The 20081-nt window shown below is 43.0% G+C and overlaps 2 protein-coding genes across 4 annotated transcripts; both read left to right on the top strand.

Annotated features, from left to right (window-relative positions):
* Positions 1 to 287: 287 nt before the first annotated feature.
* Positions 288 to 5307, top strand: TM4SF1 (transmembrane 4 L six family member 1). The gene is made up of 5 exons (XM_068406624.1): positions 288 to 464; positions 2218 to 2307; positions 2397 to 2545; positions 3920 to 4100; positions 5015 to 5307. Exons 1-5 carry the CDS (start codon positions 288 to 290, stop codon positions 5027 to 5029), a joined length of 612 nt encoding a protein of 203 aa, XP_068262725.1. The 3' UTR covers positions 5030 to 5307.
* Positions 5308 to 8983: 3676 nt separating this feature from the next.
* TM4SF18 (transmembrane 4 L six family member 18) lies at positions 8984 to 18837 on the top strand. Of its 3 annotated transcripts, none has more exons than XR_011048636.1 (6): positions 8984 to 9461; positions 10957 to 11046; positions 11721 to 11863; positions 13407 to 13587; positions 14985 to 17317; positions 18558 to 18837. XR_011048636.1 is itself a non-coding variant. In XM_068406320.1 (6 exons), exons 2-6 carry the CDS (start codon positions 9285 to 9287, stop codon positions 14997 to 14999), a joined length of 606 nt encoding a protein of 201 aa, XP_068262421.1. In that variant the 5' UTR covers positions 8984 to 9173; positions 9251 to 9284; the 3' UTR covers positions 15000 to 18837. The 3 variants fall into 3 exon arrangements, 2 of the variants coding, with proteins under 2 accessions (XP_068262421.1, XP_068262420.1); XM_068406320.1 differs by having other exon boundaries at positions 8984 to 9173; positions 9251 to 9461; positions 14985 to 18837; XM_068406319.1 differs by having other exon boundaries at positions 14985 to 18837.
* The last annotated feature ends 1244 nt before the right edge of the window (positions 18838 to 20081 follow it).

Here is a 20081-nt window from a genome sequence, read left to right as displayed (position 1 = left end):
CATTCCAAGCAACATATATTAGAGTGAAATTACCCAATATTTCCTTGATTGCATTTGGTCTGTCAATAATTATTGCATTTAAAAAGAGTGGTGGCATTCTGCCATGCCTGTTCCCTCACTCTGCAATTGGCAATGGTAGTTATTAAGAGGTGTAAACGTCATCCAGGCAGTAGGTAACCCTGAGTATTTAAGGAGGTGAGAATAAAGGCTGGTCTTCTTTTAAGTGTGGACAGGTATGAGAGAGGTTGGATTGGACTAGTGAAAGAAGGATTTGTAAAGCTGAGGACATGTGTTTTGGAAGGCGTCCTAGATGTGTGGGCTATAAGTTGCTCGTCCTTGCCTTGCTCAGCATCGTAGCCAACATTTTACTTTATTTTCCCAATGGTGAAACAAGATTCGCTTCAGAGCATCGTCTCGGCAAATACGTGGAGTGCCTTCATGGCATTCTGGGTGGAGGCTTTTTGGTAAGTAATGAGCTAGTCGCTGCTTTGAGGTTTGATTTGGAGCTACTTGGTATTACTGTTTCTTTACCAGTTACGTTAATTTGTTGATCAAATATCTCGTCAGCAGGAATCTCTGGAGTTGTATCAAAAGAAATTAGCTATGTAACACCACAGGTATTATTAATTACTGTTGGTTATCTTATCTGCAACATTATGTCACTTTAGAGCTGAGAAAATCATAGGGTCTAGGTCACAGAATCCAAATGCAAAACTGCAACCAAGCTTCTCAGCGGGTCATGATTTGCATAAAGGGTTGAATCTTTCATTTTTGTGATATTATTGACCTATTCACCTTTTGAATGTCCCTAGGTAACTAGCAGTTAGTTACAGTTCCTTAATTTCTGTTACCTGAGATGCTGACAGTCATTTCTCTGCCTGAGCTCTTTATGCAGAGGAATCGAGTGGCAGTTATCAAAGCTTTGCATTCGAGTAACAGCAAAGGGTGGAGAATTGTGTGGTCATTTTGGACATTGTTAATCTGAAGATATTATTTTCTACCTTTTCAATTTTCTGGACCACATTGTAGCATATTTAAGTTCCCTGACTCCAGGCTTCCTTTTTCATTTGCTTTTAAAAGTCCTCTTAGAAATAGGCTACAGATCTCAAGGTGTCTGCAAACCACAGGTTGAAAACGATTGCATGGTAAGGCCCTCCAACTTGTGAGAGGTGCTTACAGCTGTGTTACAGCCCCACTGGAACCTAGACTGGGATTTGCAAAGACTGAGCTTTACAAACAGAATAATGCAAGTGAAATCAGTGAACTGCTCCTGGGATGCCCTTGTACAACCTCTTCTGGACCTGCAGCACTGGGGCTCAGCAATAGGTTTGAGTAAGGGCTGGCAAGCGTGTGACTGTTCGGCTGGGTCGGTTTTATTTTAGTGTCTTGTCAAGTAAACCTGCGCAGCTTGCAGGTAACACTTTGCTCTTTCTTATGATTTTCTGAGGCACTCCTGAGTGTAGAGTCTTTATAAGGGCAAAGTATTACTAAGTCCTGTTAGTGCTGGTGGGGAGGATGTTCTGTTTAATCAGCTCTGCTCCTTCTTGATTTTGTGCTAAAAGCTCTGGAGTAAGGATGATTTATGTGTCTTACAGATAGCTTCTGCTTTGTTACTTCGCATTTCTGTCACCAGGTTGTGAAAACCTGGAAAAAGCTAGATGTCTGTAATGAGATGTTTGCCTGAACTGGGCAAAATATTCCTAGACTTTCTACTCTAGTCAAACTGGTTTGTCACACAGGCCGTGATGACTACTTCTCAGTAACTAACATGTTGGCAGTAGTTGTTTTTTTTAACAAAGTAATTATGAGAGACTTATCTTGTAGTCCTCATTTGGCAGAAAGTGAATGCATTTTTTTGCAAAGCATTTTATTTGCAAGATACAGCCGTTAATGTGAACAACAACTTATAAAGCTGAAGTACTTTAAATTGCAGCAATAACACAGCAGGCTCTTCATCAACAGGCTCTTTATGCGCTTAAGTGATGTGTATACACAAAGTGGAAATGGAAATATGGCTGCGCTGGTGTTGGCGCTACTGGGGTCAGTAGTGAGATGCCTACTGTGTTAAATAGGAGTAAACTGAATAATCTGAATAATCTATACAGGCTGCTCCCCTTCCAATAAGCAATGTAAATGAACATGATGTGAGGACTGTGTTCTATCTGCCCTGTCTGTGCAACAAAATATAACAGCGTGGTTTGTTTGCTCTGTACCTAGGTACTCATTCCAGCTGCAGTATTCATTGGCCTTCACAATGATGACTGCTGTGGGTGCTTTGGCCATGAGAGCTGTGGGAAAAGCTGTGTGGTAAGTGAGCCTTTACGCTCCGGTCCCAGATAATCCCAAAGACAAGGTGATGGCTGTGCTGAGAGTTCATGTCTATGTTTGCTGTGCAGTTGCTGTCCTCGGTTCTCGCAGCCTGTGTTGGGATCCTTGGTTCTGGATACTGTATCATCATTTCAGCACTGGGCTTGTCTCATGGACCGTACTGTTCTACTCACCTAGAAAGACACTGGAACTATCCTTTCACTGAATCCTCTGGAGGGTAAGTTGTCTGTTCATGAGGATGTTATCTCTTCCCCCATGTACACATGGGCTTTATTCCAGTACCTTTCAGCAACATCCAGTAACCATCTACCAAGATCCGTTCATAAGTTTATGCTTCTCGCTCACTAAGAACTGAACAGATGGTGTCAGTTACCCACGCTGCTATAGGTTAAAACCAAAGCAATATAAATCCTCTGTCCTACAAAAAGGGATTTGAACATACATATATAGGTAATAATATCTACATACCACATACTGTTCATGTCCAGGAACATCTCTAACATAAAGTTTTAGGACTTTGAGGGATTTACAAACTATGAGTAGCAGTTGTTAGGAAATTTGTCTTATCATTTGTTTAAGAATCTGTTTTGTGAGGCTTGCTTCTGAAGTTGCTTTGTGTCAGTGTAAACTGGCGTGCTACCTTCGTTAGAGACAACGGCACAGAGCCTTTGTAAGTGAAACCAGAAAAGGTTTATAAGAATCTCTGTACACTGTGGGGTGGGGAGGGCCAGGAGCTCTTAATTATCCCTCATTAGGGTTCTCCAGCAAACCAAGCCTATGTAGCTGAGTTGTATGCTATCCCCATTAATCCTCACAAATCCTGTAGGCTAGAAGAGGATTTGGCTTGGATCATGACATGCTTTTACAGTGTCGGTATGGTTGGCAACCTCGAGAGTGTTTCTAGTCACAGTTTATGGCTGACGCCAGACTAGAGACAGTTTGAGTACTAAGAAGCCACGTAAGGATCCTTTGCAGCAGAGAGTTTGAATTTTACATTTCAGTTGCATCCCTCCCAAGGGAAGGGCATTCCTCCTCCCCAACTGTGACTGAGTACGGAAGAACTGAGTTAAGTCCTTGCTGAAGGCTCATCAGCGCTAAGGTTCTGAAGAGGTGGGTGAGGAGTAGCAGCTGGAATACTGTGGTACCCCTCTGAATTTGTCCTGCGTTTGGCTATTCCAGAGTAGGCATGTGAGGGCACAAGAGAGGGAGTGACCCATTTGCTTCTGTTCAGAAATTGCTGCCTTTAAAGTAAAGGCCTAGTCCTGAAAAGCTCTGAGGTTGTTTCGGGAAATAGCTTTGCTCTTTCAGCTTTCTTGAGCGCGTGTCTTGCTTTAATCAATAACAGAAGAATTCTGCCTTTATATCTTAGATATTATTTTTAAAGAAATTAAGACTTAACAAAAATGTGTAGTTGATAGTTCAACACATCCTCAAACAGAGAAAACTTTGCATGGAATAAACCATTGCATTTTCTGTTCCCACTCGGTGATTATCCTCGATGCAGTTACAGACTAGACATAATTTGGCTCTAGTGTGTGGTAACCATGCCACTCTGTCACAATGTTGATATGCTTTTAACTGCTGTCTGCAGGTACTTGTTTGAGTATAACAAGTGGTCTGAATGCCGAGAACCCCAAAACATCGTGCAGTGGAACGTCACCCTCTTTTCCATCCTCCTTATCTTGGGAGCAATAGAGTTTATTCTGTGCTTCATACAGATAGTCAACGGCATTCTTGGAGGGCTCTGTGGGCTGTGCTGCAGTCACGAGGAGGTAAGCCGTTTGTGGTTATAACCGTGCTTCTCAGTGGACATGAAACACTTGTTACTGATGCTACTGTGCAGTCTTACTCAGCAGCTATTTTTTAGGTGGTCTTAACCAACAATTCAGTGTACAACTTTTTTATAGCCCTGTTGCGTTCGGCGTTTTCAAGTAGTATTTGACCACGTGCTTTCAGCTGATTCCTCAGCTGTCACCATGAAGTTAGTCTGCATAGGAGCTGGAAGGCTTCCCCCTGCCCCCCCTCCGTGGCACGTGTGGTCGTCAGCGCTGTATAGGTGATATAACTGAAATACAGATCTGGTGGTGGTCTTTGCTGTAGCCTGAACTGTTGTTGTGTAGTGTGGTGCAGTGCTGTGGCAGGCTGCTTGCTCTAACTGTATTGCTTTAGCCTTGTGTTCTGCTCACAGCAGCTGATACACTACTGAGAATATGCTGTATGTAACGAAAACTGCAGCATCCTCGCCTTGCTAGTAAATGTGGGATAAGAGAAGGAATTAAATTGCACGTAGCTAATGAAACCTGCAGACAGATCTGAAGGGTTTTTTGAAGGTGGGGTTTTTTTTTTTTGAGTGAGGAAGGGGAATTTCCTCCAAATTTCTTTAGAGTCTTGTTGAAATGATGAGCATGTTGTTAAAATCAGTATCATAGTGGTAGTGTTGGAATTGCAATGGCTTAAGGTATGAACCAGATGTGATTTACATAACACACACATTGTGGATAAAAAATGTCATACTTTTAATTAACATAGTTGAATGTCAGGGCTCTTTCAAAGCTCTTACTGTCTTTAGACAGCCATGCTATGGTTGTCTAGATGTGGTCAGGGTAATTTTATCTCTTATAATTGGATACAATATTACCATTCTCCCCCTTAATATGTGTTTCTTTTCTTTTTGTTCCCCCCACAGACATACGTTTGCTAGAAACCTGACAATGGGTTGACATCGGTGCATATGTGTGGTGTATTGAATACGCTGTGGGTTTGTTATATTCCATGCGTACCAAAATGCACGTTGTTTGTTGTCAAACTATGCTGTTACCATCAATTTAACTGACTTGGGGCTAGCCGTTGTTGTTGGAGTCATGCAGGTTTTCCACTAACCTGCCTGTATCTAAAGGCAAAACGTATCCTGAATTTCTTTGGTTCATTTCATCTTAGTACAGACAACTGCTTCAACACGTCACTAAAGATGCTTCCCCCCCCCCCTCTACTGACACGACAGCTCTGTCCTTCATGCTGCTTCCCCAATAAGATTTCACTTTCATTCTGATGTTGAAATGAACACAAACCCAATCTAGTCTGGCCTGGATATAAATGAATACTCAGCTGGAGCAAAAGCAAAGCAGCAGTTAAATGTGGGTGATCGAGGGCAGACACGTGCGCTTCAGCTTTTCAGGGTTTTTCTGAACTTCTCCTATATTTCACAAATAAAGATTTGTATTAAACACACCCAGCAGGTGTCGGTGATTCTTCCCCTGCCCATGCTGAAACGCTGCTTTCCCCATGTTGAGTAAAGGACAGCGGTGGCCTGAGAACACGGACATAAAGCGGTCAGGTTACTTTTCCTCTCCAGCAGGCTCTGTCAGAGTGGGAACTGCTTCACTTTGGTTAAGACCACTTAGCTGAGCCAGATGATTGTGCATCAACACGGGTACAACAGTTCAGTGACAGCTGTGTGACAGATACAGCCGCGTACGTGGAGCCTTAGTCCCGGCTCTGGGCTAGCAGGCCAATGCTGGTGGCCAGTCCAAGGACTGGAGAGAGGTTCCTGTGCAGTGGAGCCACGTCTCCGTGGCCCTTGTGCTGCCCTCCCAAGCGGGGCTTACCTCCTGACTGCTAGGTCAGAGTCGTGAGACAAAAAATGTGGGCCTGGGTCCTGTTCTTTACCTCACTCAGCAGAGCTCCAGGTGCATCAGTGTTCAGGAAATACAGTGCAAATTCAGGTCAGCAGTGAGAGATCATCTGAAATATTTGACTTCATCAGTAAGCAGCCTGGAGGAAGTGTTCAAAGATCCTGTGCAGGAACCTCTGAAGTGTAGCTTGTAGCATATTACAGTGAATGTTTTATCACAAGTTAAAGTAAATCTGTGTGATATGCTGCCAACAGCATCGCTGGCAAGGTCAGTACGCTACTGGCAATGGCATTTTTAAAGTGAAAAACAAAACGTGATGTGCCACTTATTTCAAAGAAATGAGGCTGATTACCATTATTGCTCTGTTTTGGAATCTAGCAGTTAATGTTGTCTTTGAAAATAGGCAAGTTAGTTTCTGTTTATGGCAGAAAAAGAATTTCCTATGGGTGTCAGTGTGTATTTAGTACTACTCGTAACTAGGAGGATGGTCTTTAACGGTAGTCAGAAATGTGAGGTGTGTCTGGGGCTGTCCTCACAGCCAAGTCTGCCCAGTACAAATATGTATCTGAAAAAAATAAATTAACTGTGAAAACTAAATTGTGCGCACACATCCACAACAGCAGCAGTACCCACAGATGGGATGAGTTTGTGTTTAGCATCTCAGAGTATCTTGCAGGTTATCTTCTCGCAATACCATTTATTCATACATAGATATGTAGTAGTTGAGGGCAGTTGTTAATATCATTTCTGCTTGTTGTGCTTGTCCCTGTCTTGCCCTGCTGTGGGAGGGAGGAGAATATGTGTGTGCATGTGCATATATACATACACACACAAAATTCCTTGCCACTGTGCAGCGTGGTGTCTGTGTGTGAAGAAGCACAGTTTGAAAAAGGATCTGCAAGTTTAAATCAAGTGTGGAGGAAAAGAGGGTCTTGATGGAATAGGGTATAATTCCCATGCAGCTTACAGATTTTTGCCTTTATGCTTGCAAAATTGTTAGTTGTCTTTCTGGTACACACAACTAAAGAACTGAAATGATTTTAGAAATTCCAATGGACAGAATGATTAGGCTGGAGTTTGGAATTAAAACTTTAGCCCAGATCCATGTAGCACTAATGCACAGCATTACTACTCAGCTGTTGATGTTGTCATTTTAAAAAAGGCCAGTTGAATTCCTTTGTTACCTGATCCATAAGACAGTGTTTTGGGAGCTTTATCAGTTACGTCATGGAGAAGTGGTTGTTTTAGGTTAAATTCATTTCAGTTAGCAGAGAAGTCACTCATCCAGAGCAAACACGGCTTGTCAGGAAGGGTCTTGGCACCAACTCATGGATGTTGACAGGAAGAGGAAAGCAGTTCTTGCAACACTGGGTAAGGGATTTGGGAAACTGGTTGCCAGGTTTGCTTAATACTTAGTATGAAATGGTTGTTTCCTGTTCTAGCAGTATAGCATGCCAGCAAAAAAACACGTCTTGATTTGATATTTGCAGGGCTCAGTTTAAGTACAAAATTAGTCATGATGCAGACTGCTGTGCTGCAGAATGAATGCTGTTTCAGGTGTAATTTTCCAAGTGAGTTTCTTCTAATCAGAACAGATTACTATCGGAAGTAGCAGCAAATTTGATTATAAACTAAGCTGCCTGACAGTAATTTTGGCCTTTGCTCTTAGGAAAAAAGATTTCAGCCTATTACGTGATCTCTGAGTTCTGTAATTAAAAAAAAAAAAAAATCAGTCCTGGGGATGTGATGTGCCTGCTTTTAATTCAGCTGTTTTCTCTATCTATAAGCACAGTGTTGATGGTAAGAGTTCTGTCCATGCCTGTGAGCCTGCAAAGGGAGGTTTGCCTCTAATTTCAGTTAGAGGGAGGCCTGGGAAAAGTGTCTGTAGTGATTAGGGAGTAAAACAGGAAATATGGGAAGATCCTCCAAGTAAAGTATGAGGACTTCAAAATGAAACCTCCTAGAAAAAGAAGGGGAGAGGGAAACAGGGGAGAGTCACAGCAGAGAACGGGTAGGAAAGTGGTGTAATTGCATGAGTACCACCGTGCCCATTTCCCTGGGTGATCTCATTCGAAGCCATAGGAAGGAATTAGTTACAACAACCCAAACAGCTTTTATGAAATCGGGAGAGAAGCCTCATGTGTGCAGAGCCTAAAACAGCTCATGAGGAAACAGAAGGAAAATACGCCATGACATCATTGCTTCTAAAATCAGCCTTCTTGCTTTTGACAGAGACCCAGTTTTTTGTTCTCTGACTATGACTTTCCTATTGAGTAAACCCTAAGCTCCTTCTGGAGTTAGTTTTCTGATGACTCACAGAGGCATGGAAAGAAGGCTTGGGTCGTGCTGGGAGCATTCACACAGCTCTGGCTCTGTGTTACTGGGAGGCATGTTTAGTTGCTTAGGGAGTGATGACACATGAGAACGGGGAAACTCTCTGGCTTCGGCTTCGCACGGTGCAGAATGGCAGGCGGGTCAGAAAACAGCCAGAGCTCTTGTCCTGCACAAGAAGTCCCACATACTTAGGTCAGACCTGTAGCTATGCACGTTCAGCTGTAAGCACAGAATAAAACTACTGGAGAAACAGCAGGATTTAATTCATGAAACAGGTCATCTGCTAATGCTGCAGAAAAGAGTAATTAATTAAAGGGTGACAGTAAGTCTGCCTGGCAGTTTCTAACCAGAGTTATTTGTACCTCTGTGCTCGCTGCAGGGTGCTGAGACTCAGCTCAGTGTTCTCGTGAGGCTGCCCCAGGTCAGCAGCAGGTGTGGGTTCACCCTCCGGCCGTGTCTGCCGAGCTCTGGTGCTAATTCTCTGCAGTATGAGGCAACGTGTGGCCTTCTGCACGGAGACTGCACATATTTATCATTTGACAGCCCCCTTCCCCATGGGAGGTGAAAACTTTGAGGTGCAGTAAGGCTGAGCAAGCTGCCTCGTGTCGGAGCATCTGCTCGGCAGTCCGTGTTCCCAGGAGGAGCGCGTTGCTGAGCAGTCACTAGGAAATGAGATTGGTGAAGTTCCTTCCTGAGTCTGACTTCTAGACATATTTCATCTGGAAGATCACAAAGGAGGATCTTTTAGAAGGGAAACTGCTACTTAAAGATGTATGCCTAGGAAGGACAGTGAGTTTAGACAGCGATATTCCTCTCGTGTTCTGCCAGCTGTGAAGCACTCCCCTGTCTCTGGAATCGTACCCCGGCCACCCGGTGTCTGTGAGTGTGGAATGACTGAATCAAACTGAGGAGGTCAAAACGCTTTTCATATTTAAAGCCTTGTAATCTTTTGTTAGCTTAGAAGAGCAAAACGTCTAAAGCTCTCGAGAGATGGCTTTAGAGACATGTGGAAGCTGCCTGAGTTGTCTGCTGATACCTCTTGCACTTTGGAGTATTGTTGTGAACATCCTATTGTACTTCCCTAACGGGAAAGCTTCACATGCTGCCAGTTACCAGCTCCCCAACTACGTGTGGTATTTTGAAGGGATCTGCTTCTCAGGTGTGATGGTAAGTGTTGATTCTATTGTTTTTAATGACTTATATTCTACTGCAAATAACATTGGGTTACTGTGCAGCAACGTAATTGTGCTAGAAAGAGAATATGGATTACTTTGGCAAAAACACTGCAGGCAGAAAAACTTGATCAAACTGAAAAAAATGTGACTATACTGAAGGACATGCTATGTATACTATTTAATTTCATGGAAGTGATTTTGCAGGGTTGATTTTTTTTTTTTCTGCTGCCTTTTTGCTTATGTGTAATTTACGCTGGTATTGTGGAGGCAGGCACTATGTGGATTTAATTCTCTATGGAGGTTGAATTAGGGCTCTTTTAGCAAAACAAAATGAAACAAAAACTAAAAAAGCTTCTCACAAACATTCCAGTGTTTTTAAGAGCTGTGTGCAGTCCCGTATTTAGAGGACTGGATGGATACACTTCACAATGCATGAGTACCGCTGTTGTTAGGCTAAATACAGAAGATTGTCTCACTGTGATTGGCGTAGTAGGATTTTCGCCATTCCATTTGTAATATGCTCACCTGCAGTAGTAAACTAACACAGAGTTGCCCGCTGCTCATACTGTTCGTTATGTTCATCAAGAACTGTGGCCTCGGGGACAGAGAGCAGTTATGCACACAATCAGTACTTAAAAAGGTCTCATCTGCATAAGTAAGGTGTTTTTGTGAAGGTGCTGAACTGGGAGAGGTATTAAAACATGAGACATTCTTTTGAAATTGTGTATTCTTCCTAAAGCAGAAAAACCTACTCTTTTCTAGCGGAGGAGAAAACTATCAGGCAGAGAATTTGAACAGAAAAGCCTTAGGATCATTACCAGTTTATTAGAAACATTCATATTGTCCTGTTACAAACAGGGCAGCAGCATGTGAGAGGGTAGTGCTGTGATTCAGAAACATTCCTTTTTCATGTTTCCCCTTTCAAACCAGTGTCTCTCTGAGTGGCAGTCTGTGGTTCTGGACTCCAAATCTTATTTACTGAAATGATTCTAGTATCAGGTTTAAATAATCCAGTAGTCTGAGAAGAAGTCTCTGTCCCTTTGAAGTCTCGGAGACAGGAGTCTCTGTCTCTGACAGAGAAAGCAAATGGCTGCCCAGGTGAATTTAACAGAACGCTGGTACTGCTGACTTCTTCTAGCATCGCTGTGTTGGTAAGGAAGGTGATGCCCTGATCCCTGTAGCCGTGTCAGCCAGCGGCTGTTGCACTGATGTGGCTGTGTCGATACCATCTCCTTCCTTTCATTGGTGTTGGTCCTTTTTGCCTGTGAGGTTGGTTTTACTCTTTCAGCTTTGCTGGTGTAGCTGTGTCCACGCTGGTTAACACTTTGCTGTGGCAGGAGACACTGTGCTCTCGTCCTTCGAGCCAAGAATCAAGTGCAGTGACAGCCCAATAAAAGCAGCCCCGTTCCGTGGAGCTGCCACAGGCCAGGGGGGCTTTGGCGTGGTGTCTGCTGTCACTGCACTGACCTTGCAATGTCCCTTTACAGATCCTTCTGTTGGCAGCAGTTCTGATAGCCCTGGAGTGCAGCGTGTTCTATCGGTGCTGCCAGAGCGAGAGCTGTAACAAAACCTACAGGGTGAGTCTGTGTTTTATTTTTGTGCGTCCCTTCAGCGATTGTCCTGAGCCTTCCTGCTCCCATCCTTCCGCCCTCTCCGCTGCTCCGTTTCCACTTCCTTTCACAGAGAAGAGTTCTAAGTCAGGTTGGGAGGTCACAGAAAGTGTAGCTCCTTCCTTCTGGTGCTTAAGCAGGATGAATGACAAATAAACAAAACAAAACAAAAAAAAACCCCAAAAAAATCCTTGTAAATAAAATAAGAACGTAGAAGGCCTGAGAGTTTCAATGAGGTGCCCAAACCAAACAGGTTCAACCCCTTGCTTGTATTATTTGGAAGTAATTTTTTCCAGTAACGACTCAATATACACTATCTGGGATGCAAACACGTTTAATGCGTGGTTGTGTTGTTCCAGCATTTTGGGAAACAATTTTGCAAAAATGCAAGTTTTTAAAAAAAAATCCTCCAAAAATGTTTAACTGAGAGTTGTGAAACTGTCTTAAACTCTGTCTTAATTGTTATTTTGTATGTGTATGCTTACTGTTCTTTACGTGGTATTTCTCTTTCTGAATTTTGAAGATTGGGACAATCAAATGTGAAATTCAGCCCCAAGGCGGTAGCTAGGCAGGCTGAATGAAGGCTGTATTTGCTGTGGACACTGTCCCCACGCAGTAATATTTTTCTCTCTTTACTTCAGAGTTTTATTTCCATTGTGCTGGCCCTGCTTGGAGTTGCTTTCTCTGGATACAGTTGCATCATTTTTACGTTGGGGTTGATCCAAGGCCCCTTCTGCAATTCATCAGGTGGATGGGATTATATATTCAAAGACACTGCTGGAGGGTAAGCAGCATCAGTGTAAGTTTTCGGGAAGAAACTGTTCATCAAAACAATAGTCAGACAAGTGCTCCCAAAGTTTTACACAAAGTGGGCACAGTCTCTTGAACACAAGACCTATATTGGCAAGTGAGGTTTTTCAACTTCTTGAATGAGCACCAGAATCCTCAAAGAAAGGTATTTGCCTCCTTGTAAGGAAAGAATAAATGTAAGAATCTTTGTGCTGATCAGACCTGGAGGTCCATCTGGCTAAGTGTCCTTTATGTGGTGGTGGGCACAATCACGTGTAGTAAAGAATATAAGATCAGAGTGAGTGTAGATGGATACTTTCTCAGAATATTCTCTCAAATTCCTCAAGTTTGGGGTTCAAAGATCATAGATGGCATTTTCATCTTTAATAACTCAGTAGGTTTCTCTTTAAGTCCTAAAGCTCACTGAAGTCTGTGGTTTGATCACTGCTTTTGCTACAGCTGCTGTATCTCATAAAACACCTGAGCGAGGCAGACAGAGTGGTGTCCGTGTCCCGGCCTCCTAGAGGCATGAAAGGTTTGATTCAAATCTGGAACCTGAGGCTGCTTTTGCAAGACTTCATGTTCTCCCTTTAAAAGGTCAAAGTTTTATAAGACTTGAATATTTCAAGTCACATAATGCCAAGCTCTTACAGCTGCATTTGAATGCACTGAGGATTAAATTGGTCAGAGGATCATAAACAAGTTCCTTCAGCACCCAACAGGAGCAGTTCCTAAGCTATGGCCTTATCTGACTCAAGTCAGCTTTATTTGGAAACACCGAAGTGCATCCTGCAATCTTTGCTGCATATCGCCAGCTTTACCACCCCATGTGGAAATACAAGAACGAGAGTTTGAGTCCAACGTAAAGGGCCAGATGCTGAACAATCCGCCGCAGGTTTGGCTCAAAGCATTTCAGTTATGAAAGTTTGGGGAAAAAAGCAACTGACGCTGAGCAAGTGAGTCTGACAAAGGTTCTTGCCATTAACCTCCAGGCTACAGCCTGTCTCACTGTTAAAAGGGCACAGCTGGCACGTGTCAGTGGTGCACATTGTGCTCCTGAAGGATGCGAAGCGTGGCTCTGGAACAGCTGCAGAGAGCACGCGGTGACGCCTCAGCTCTGCCACGTAGGCTGTGGGCACTGCTTAGAATGATGGTGTTGGGGTGTTCCTGCTCTCTGCACAGCACTGGTGTCAGCTGGACCTAACCTAGAGCTGAAATTAAATCAATAAAAGGAAAATTCCCATTTTAAACTTGGCTTCTGCCATTTGAAAAAAGGGCAGGGTCTTTCTAACACTTGAGTGTCTACCAGGGAAACTAACGAAGCAGATGTATTTGAGGGAAATAAGTCTTGTCACTCCGCTGAGTTTGACAAACCTATGCAGGAGTCATGCTGATGTAATGAAAGACTAGAGTCTGGCTCCTAAACTTGAAGTATATAAAGCCCAATTTTTCTATATATTATAGGTAAAATAATGTGTGTTTAAATGGAATTGCACCCAGCACACTTAATTTACTTCCCATTGCTCTTTCTCTAATAGGTACCTCACAGATTACCCTGCTTGGTCTCGGTGCACCGAACCTGCTAACATAGTGGAGTGGAACATCATCTTACTCTCTGTTCTGATCGCTCTCAGCGGACTGCAGCTGATCATCTGTGTTCTCAAGGTGGCTGCTGAACTGAAACGGACACTCTGTGGGACCTATTCTGTTTTTGTCCAGGTAACATATATCTGAGGTAATTTCTTCATCTCCAGTCAGTTTAGCTTCAGCAGTTTCTCTCAGTTGAGGGCCTACCTTTCTGGCTTACGCATTCGCTATTACCAGAGGATATGTGCTGCTAATAATGTTGTCTGAAAAGTGGATTTGTGCCCAATGTGCAATGAACCAATCTCACACGCTCAGGAGAGATATTGTATTTATTCTGCGCAGGGTGCTCGGTGGAATCGCCCACAAATCAAGCGCACCTACTGCGAATCCCATTACCTTTTTTATACACCAAGAATTACATGAAACCATCCCTCTATTTCCATAACATACTTTTCATCGGTTAATATGGCTGATTACAATTAACATAAATGCTTAGTCATTCCTATACGATCTACGCATGCTCAAGGAAGGGGTCTTCACCTGGGCAAGGGTCTTTTTGACCTGTGGGTGTGACTTTTAGTATTATCATAATGAGCATAGTTTACTTCATGGCATCCTAAAACTAATACTTCTGTCAAGGTTGATTTACATTAAACAATAGTTATTAGTTTGCTTTAAACAGACCACAGATTAAAGTCCTTATGTTCCAGGATACTCCTTTCTTCTTCTTCTTCTTCTAGCTAGCCGCCCAAGATGTAGATAAGGACAATATCTTCTTTTCTTTGTTCTTCTTCAAGCTAGTATCCCAAGATGTAGATAAGGACAATATCTTATTTTCTTCCAGATGGACCAGGTGTGTCTTGACAAGATGTATCCTGCATGCATCTTTAAGCAATTAGCAAGTACACTAAGTAATTGTTCAAACACAAATACAAATGTCACTGTATCAATAAAACTATGGTGTTTGATTCACCCACTAACTCCTCGTGGTATACAGGGATTGGTGACTGCTCACTCTGACCTTTAAGCTAGGACTGAGAACAAAAAAACGTGGCTGGGAATTCAGCACCGATGCTGAGCCCATTACTGCTACGCCAGCAGAGGTTTCTGAGCACCTTTCTTCTAGCATTCAATTTAAAATCATTCTTATCAATGTGTGGGTTTCACAGCAAACAGAAGAAGACGAAAGAGGTAACACATAGCAGTTGTGATCTAGGCATCAGTTTTTACTGTATTTTCGGTGAGCCATTGAAACAATAACTGACGGCTCTGCTTTAGGCAGAAGAATTAGTTGGAACCCCAGAGCTCCAGCGGCTGATGCTGCTAACCTGCATGCTGGTGAGAACTGGCGCAGTTTAGCGTGGCATTCAGTTCCCCCGGCTTCAGAGGCAGAGTGGAATTAGGCATGCTTACCCCTCCCTGTCCATCTGCGCTGGGATCAAGGAGCCCTCAGGGTTTTATGTAGCCAACAATCCCAGCACGCTGTTGAAAACAAGAGGGCAATTACTTCCTTCCTTTTTTATTTGCAGGCCGGGATTCTCTGAAAATGGTGACGAAGTCTTCGCTGCTTCTCCCCCCACCCCGCCCTGAAAAAGAGAAATGTCTCCTCCAACATTTGCAATGGCAGATTTGGGTGCTGCAAAGACAAGTGAAACCCTTGTCTTTAATCTTTGTCTCTCAAGCCTCTCTATTTTGGATGAAGCTATTTGAACTGTTTGACATCTACATTCTTCTAGTTGTTTTCTAACGCGGCCGGTTGTCCCTGGCAGTTGCTCTTCATTTTTTTGCCCTCCAGCTTGTTCTGAAAATAGAGAGGTTTGAATACCATGGAACTGCTTTTGTATTGAAATCACCTTTTTTTGAATAAACTGCTGTAAAACTGCTACAGAACTGCTGTTATCCTCCCCTCTCTCTGTTTAGGACACAGGAATATCTGTTGTTCTGAGAGGGCCTGCCTCAAACCCAGTATGTCAGGAGGGGCTGTTCCCTGGAGAATTAATGCACTGGGTGAAGCCGTGATTTCTAAACGAATGAATTTTAGTCACACACAGACCATGATGGTCACGAAAGGCAGCAGCCCATCCTGCTCATTCTATCATGGAAGTCCTTCACTGCCCAAAGCGATTACTGGGAAAAGTCTATCCAGCCTGCCTGTGGCAAGGCTTTTAGAAAGGCATCCAGCCTGATTGAAAGATTAGATACACAGCTGTGAAGTCAGCCGTGCTAATTAGTACACATTAATAGCTGCACTGGATTTCTTTTTATTTTATACTCAGAGGCAAACTTTTTTTGATCATCTGTTATGTGACTTAAGGGAATATATGAGGGAACCTTGCGAGCACCCAGTGCCAGCTTATTAATACTCTTCTGAATTCTCTGACCTTGCTGCAGTGGAAGGCTAACGTTCTTGACAATAATAATCAGACAAAAAGGAATAATCTGTTTTAAATTAGCAGCTAAAAAGTCTTTTTAATTTCTCAAATAATTATTATTTCATTGCCAGTGGAAATTCAAGAATTCACAACAAAGTGGACATATGGCTCGTTTGCAGCTGCGTGGGCAACGTCTGGCAGTATTCAGCACTCTGGTTTTGAGAGAATGAACACCCAGAGGGAAGCGAAATATGTACTTCAGACTTGCAGTAATGCACATGTCCCTGTAACATCAGGGCTAGTGGGATTCAGCTATATCCACATCTAATACTAAATACTGTTAGAACTGCAAACCATGCAGTAAGTGGCAGCGGTGGGTAAGAGATTTAGAAAAAAAAGAGTCTATCAGTCATTTAATTCTGTTTCAAGACAACATTGAGATTTTGCCGTGATACTCCTTTATCAGATTGTTTTGAAAAGGTGATTTCTTCCTGTAGGATTTGGTTTGAAGAATGCATCTAAAGTTTTAATTGCTTAGTTTCTATTAAGTTGCAAGAAGTAATAAAGAAATTAATGATGTTTAAGGATGGGGCTAGTCTTTTGGGGGACGGTTTGAGGTGGCATGGATGTTCAGAGGTGCATGATAAAAAAGCATGATTACGAAATGGGAACTGTTTGCAACTGCACGCTTGTTTTTCCCTAGGCTTAAATATACATCATAGCATATATCTACTTAAATGATAATCCCACATTTTTATGGATTTGTGGATATTGTTTGTGGACGATCAACCTGTACTCCTACCAAACATCTTGGAGAATCTTGCTGATTTCATGCCTGCAAACCATGGAGCTGTTTATTTTGAAAATGTTAGAAATATTTTTAAAAATTATTAATTTTATCAATTATTAGTTTGAAGTTGGTAGTAAGACTGCTAAAGGCTAACAGTGGGTTGCATTTACAAATTTAACAACTTGCTTCACACACAGCTTTTGGATGTAAGGCAAAGCTAAATTTGATCTAATCCATTTAACTCCTGAGTCAATCCTAACTATGGTGTCTCTGAGAAGAGGTGCTATGAACTGTGCCCGGGAGCAAAACCAAGATTCCTGTAAGGGATATCAACTGACTTGAAATCTAGACATAACCAGCGACTCTGGTGGTGGTGGTTGAGGAAACATGACCATTGGCTCATGACCTCACCCCAACAAGGGCAGAGGAGTGGGCCGCAGAGCCAGGCAGTGCCGGGTTAACAGTTGGACTTGATGATCTTTTCCAACCAGAACGGTTCCGTGGTTCCCTGATTCTATGACAAAGCTCACACCGTGCTGGTGTATGAGAAGCCCTTTTTTGAACAGGTGTTCCTGAACCCGAAGTGCATGTGCTGCCTGCTGCCATCCACACAAAAACTGCCCCGGGCACACCTGGAAGAAAGCTGCAGATTTGAGTTCATAACCTTCTGTGAGTGAGGAGTTAATGCTGAAATCCAGAAGTAAGAGCTCCAGCATTATTTGTTCCTCTCAGCCAATGCCTTTTGCCAGAGTATTATGATGCTGTGTCTGCAACAGGAGTGTCATTCGTTTAAAACACTGCAACTAGAAATAGATGTGGAGACTCAGTTTTGACCACAAATAATTGTGGGCAGAGAGTCGCAGTAAAATACTGTGGACCCCCACCCACCTTTGCATTTTGGGGCATATTATTCCTCATCTAGGTAAAAGTGAGTCTCACTGAAGTACGATGGGCTGATTGCTAATTCTTCACATGCTGGATGGAGGTTTTTTCCCACATTGAAAAAGAATAGGGTGGCAGAGGACAAATTAAGCTCCCCTGAACTTCAAAGGGTGTTTACCTGCAAAGGTTTGTGGGAGGTCAGAACAGCAGCATGGGCAGCAGACTATAAACACATCATTCAGATTAGGGAATTATGAAATTGTGGGGTTTCAATTCAGTCTCACTGGGAGCTTTTGTTGAGACTTTTTTGTCAGAATATTCAATTTTTCTTTTTTTTTTTCCTCAAGGAAAATTTTTGAAGTAGAAGATCAGCTTTGTATTTTCAATGCAATTTTGAGGACTTTCAGAACAGTCGTAGCATTTCAGCATCCTCAGCATGAGAAATGAGATATTGTAGTTTAAAACAATAAGGGGATATCCATGACAGCAAACTGCAGACTCAGAATTTAACCAACTAAATTAGGTGCTCAGCCTTTTTAGGCCCTGCCTACCAGAGGAGAGAGGTTCCTGCTCTCCAAACACCCTCTGAAGATAATAGTACAGGCTTGGGAAGCTCAGTCCCCTCTGTCAGCTTTTTGAGTTCCCTAAGAGAAAGATAACAGGAGTGTGCTCAGGCACACGAGTATCTTAAAGTTTGGATGAGACGCAATTAGAAGCAGTAATGGAAAAAACTTGCCTGTCAGAAGTTTTTGTTTTATCTTTGAATAAAAACAACACGCAGTTCTTTTCCAAATCAAGAAAGAGGAATTTAGAGGAGTCAAGGGACTAAGGCAAATAAATGCTCATGTTTTTACCCTCAAATAAATGTGCAGATTTCAAGGATACTGCATGTGCGTTTTTTTGCTCTTCCTCAGTCCGATGGAAATTTGAACAAAACTAAACCAAATAGCCCACGTATACGTGAACAACTGTTAGCTGAGTGTTAAGGAATGCCTTTGAATTGAAGTAGTATAAGAGGAGGTAAACATTTTCTCATTTTTACCTGACTTAATTTGCAGAATGGGGCATACGCAACCTGTACAAGCAGATCTTTCCACTGAACCACTGACCTTCATCCATGGCAAAGAAAAAAAAAATCCCTGCAGAAATCATTTTGAGCATGTGACACCAACCTGGGAAACTCCAGAATTTCATCATAGATTCAGTCAGATTTCGAAAACTTGGCTTTGGCGAAGTCATTCAGACAGAAGCAGAATCCTCCATTTAATGCAGATGTGTAGAAGGTTCCAAAAGGTGAGATTATGAACTTCTGAATTTTTTTATATGAATAGTGATTAAAATTGGTCATTTATCTGTATAGCACAGTCCTGATAAATAAGCTTTAGATTTGTGTGTCATTAAAGGAAACCTGTCGTACTTTAGTTCTGTTCTGAATCTTAGTCTTCTATCCAAAATAATAATAATTTTTCTGACCTTTAAGAAAATAGCTTCTAAGAAGATTGTGGTTATTACAGATATTTTTATGTTGCCATACAATGAAAAATGTCATTTAGAATGAGTGTGACTGTGTCAGTGCTCAGGGTGCAGAAGAGATTTTTTTTTAAGAATTCCCAAGTGACTGAAGATGTATATTTTTAACAGAAGTCTCTACAATTTGCAAGTTTACAGGTGGCTTTGTATGTCTAAAGCTTCAGACTCGACCATGATGTAATGGATGTATGCGTGAAAAAAAAATGCAACTGCAAACTTTAGTTAGGTGTTTTTTAAACAGCCCATGTTTAGGTTCCACTTTTGTTCTCATTTTTCAACGAGACTAACAGATACAAAAATGTTCACAGAACTTGAATAAAGCAAAAGTATACCCTTCTGCACTGGGTAGTGCATTTAGATATGATAACAGTTAAGATTATCTGGAGCTTTATACATCTATTATGCTTTTAATCATTGAAGAATGTGGCTTATCTGGTCCGGTGACAGACCAGGAGGAAGATAACGCGGGGAGTTAATTTTGTGGGATTTCTGAGCCTTGTTTCCATTTGGGCGATACTGAAACTGCTGGGAAATGAGGCGCAGACACCCGCCCCCTCCATCCATGAGCACCCGTTCCCATTGTCTCTCGCTGTATCTGCCACACTTTGTGCTGAAATCCCGTTCCCACGGGTGCTGCGGTGGGCCAGCAGCCTGTCCCTGTGCCCATCAGGTGTGAGCTCTGCGCTGGCACCAGGGCCCTCGGCACTGCGGTGGGCCAGCAGCCTGTCCCTGTGCCCATCAGGTGTGAGCTCTGTGCTGGCACCAGGGCCCTCGGCACTGCGGTGGGCCAGCAGCCTGTCCCTGTGCCCATCGGGGTGTGAGCTCTGTGCTGGCACCAGGGCCCTCGGCACTGCGGTGGGCCAGCAGCCTGTCCCTGTGCCCATCGGGGTGTGAGCTCTGCGCTGGCACCAGGGCCCTCGGCACTGCAGTGGGCCAGCAGCCTGTCCGGGCACCCATCAGGTGTGAGCTCTGCGCTGGCACCAGGGCCCTCGGCACTGCGGTGGGCCAGCAGCCCGTCCGGGCACCCATCAGGTGTGAGCTCTGCGCTGGCA

Source organism: Nyctibius grandis, chromosome 8 (assembly GCF_013368605.1).
Source record: "Nyctibius grandis isolate bNycGra1 chromosome 8, bNycGra1.pri, whole genome shotgun sequence".
Lineage (NCBI taxonomy): Eukaryota > Metazoa > Chordata > Aves > Nyctibiiformes > Nyctibiidae > Nyctibius > Nyctibius grandis.
The sequence above is the reverse complement of the archived record's forward strand: the minus strand, read 5'-3'. Positions and strand labels throughout refer to the sequence as shown.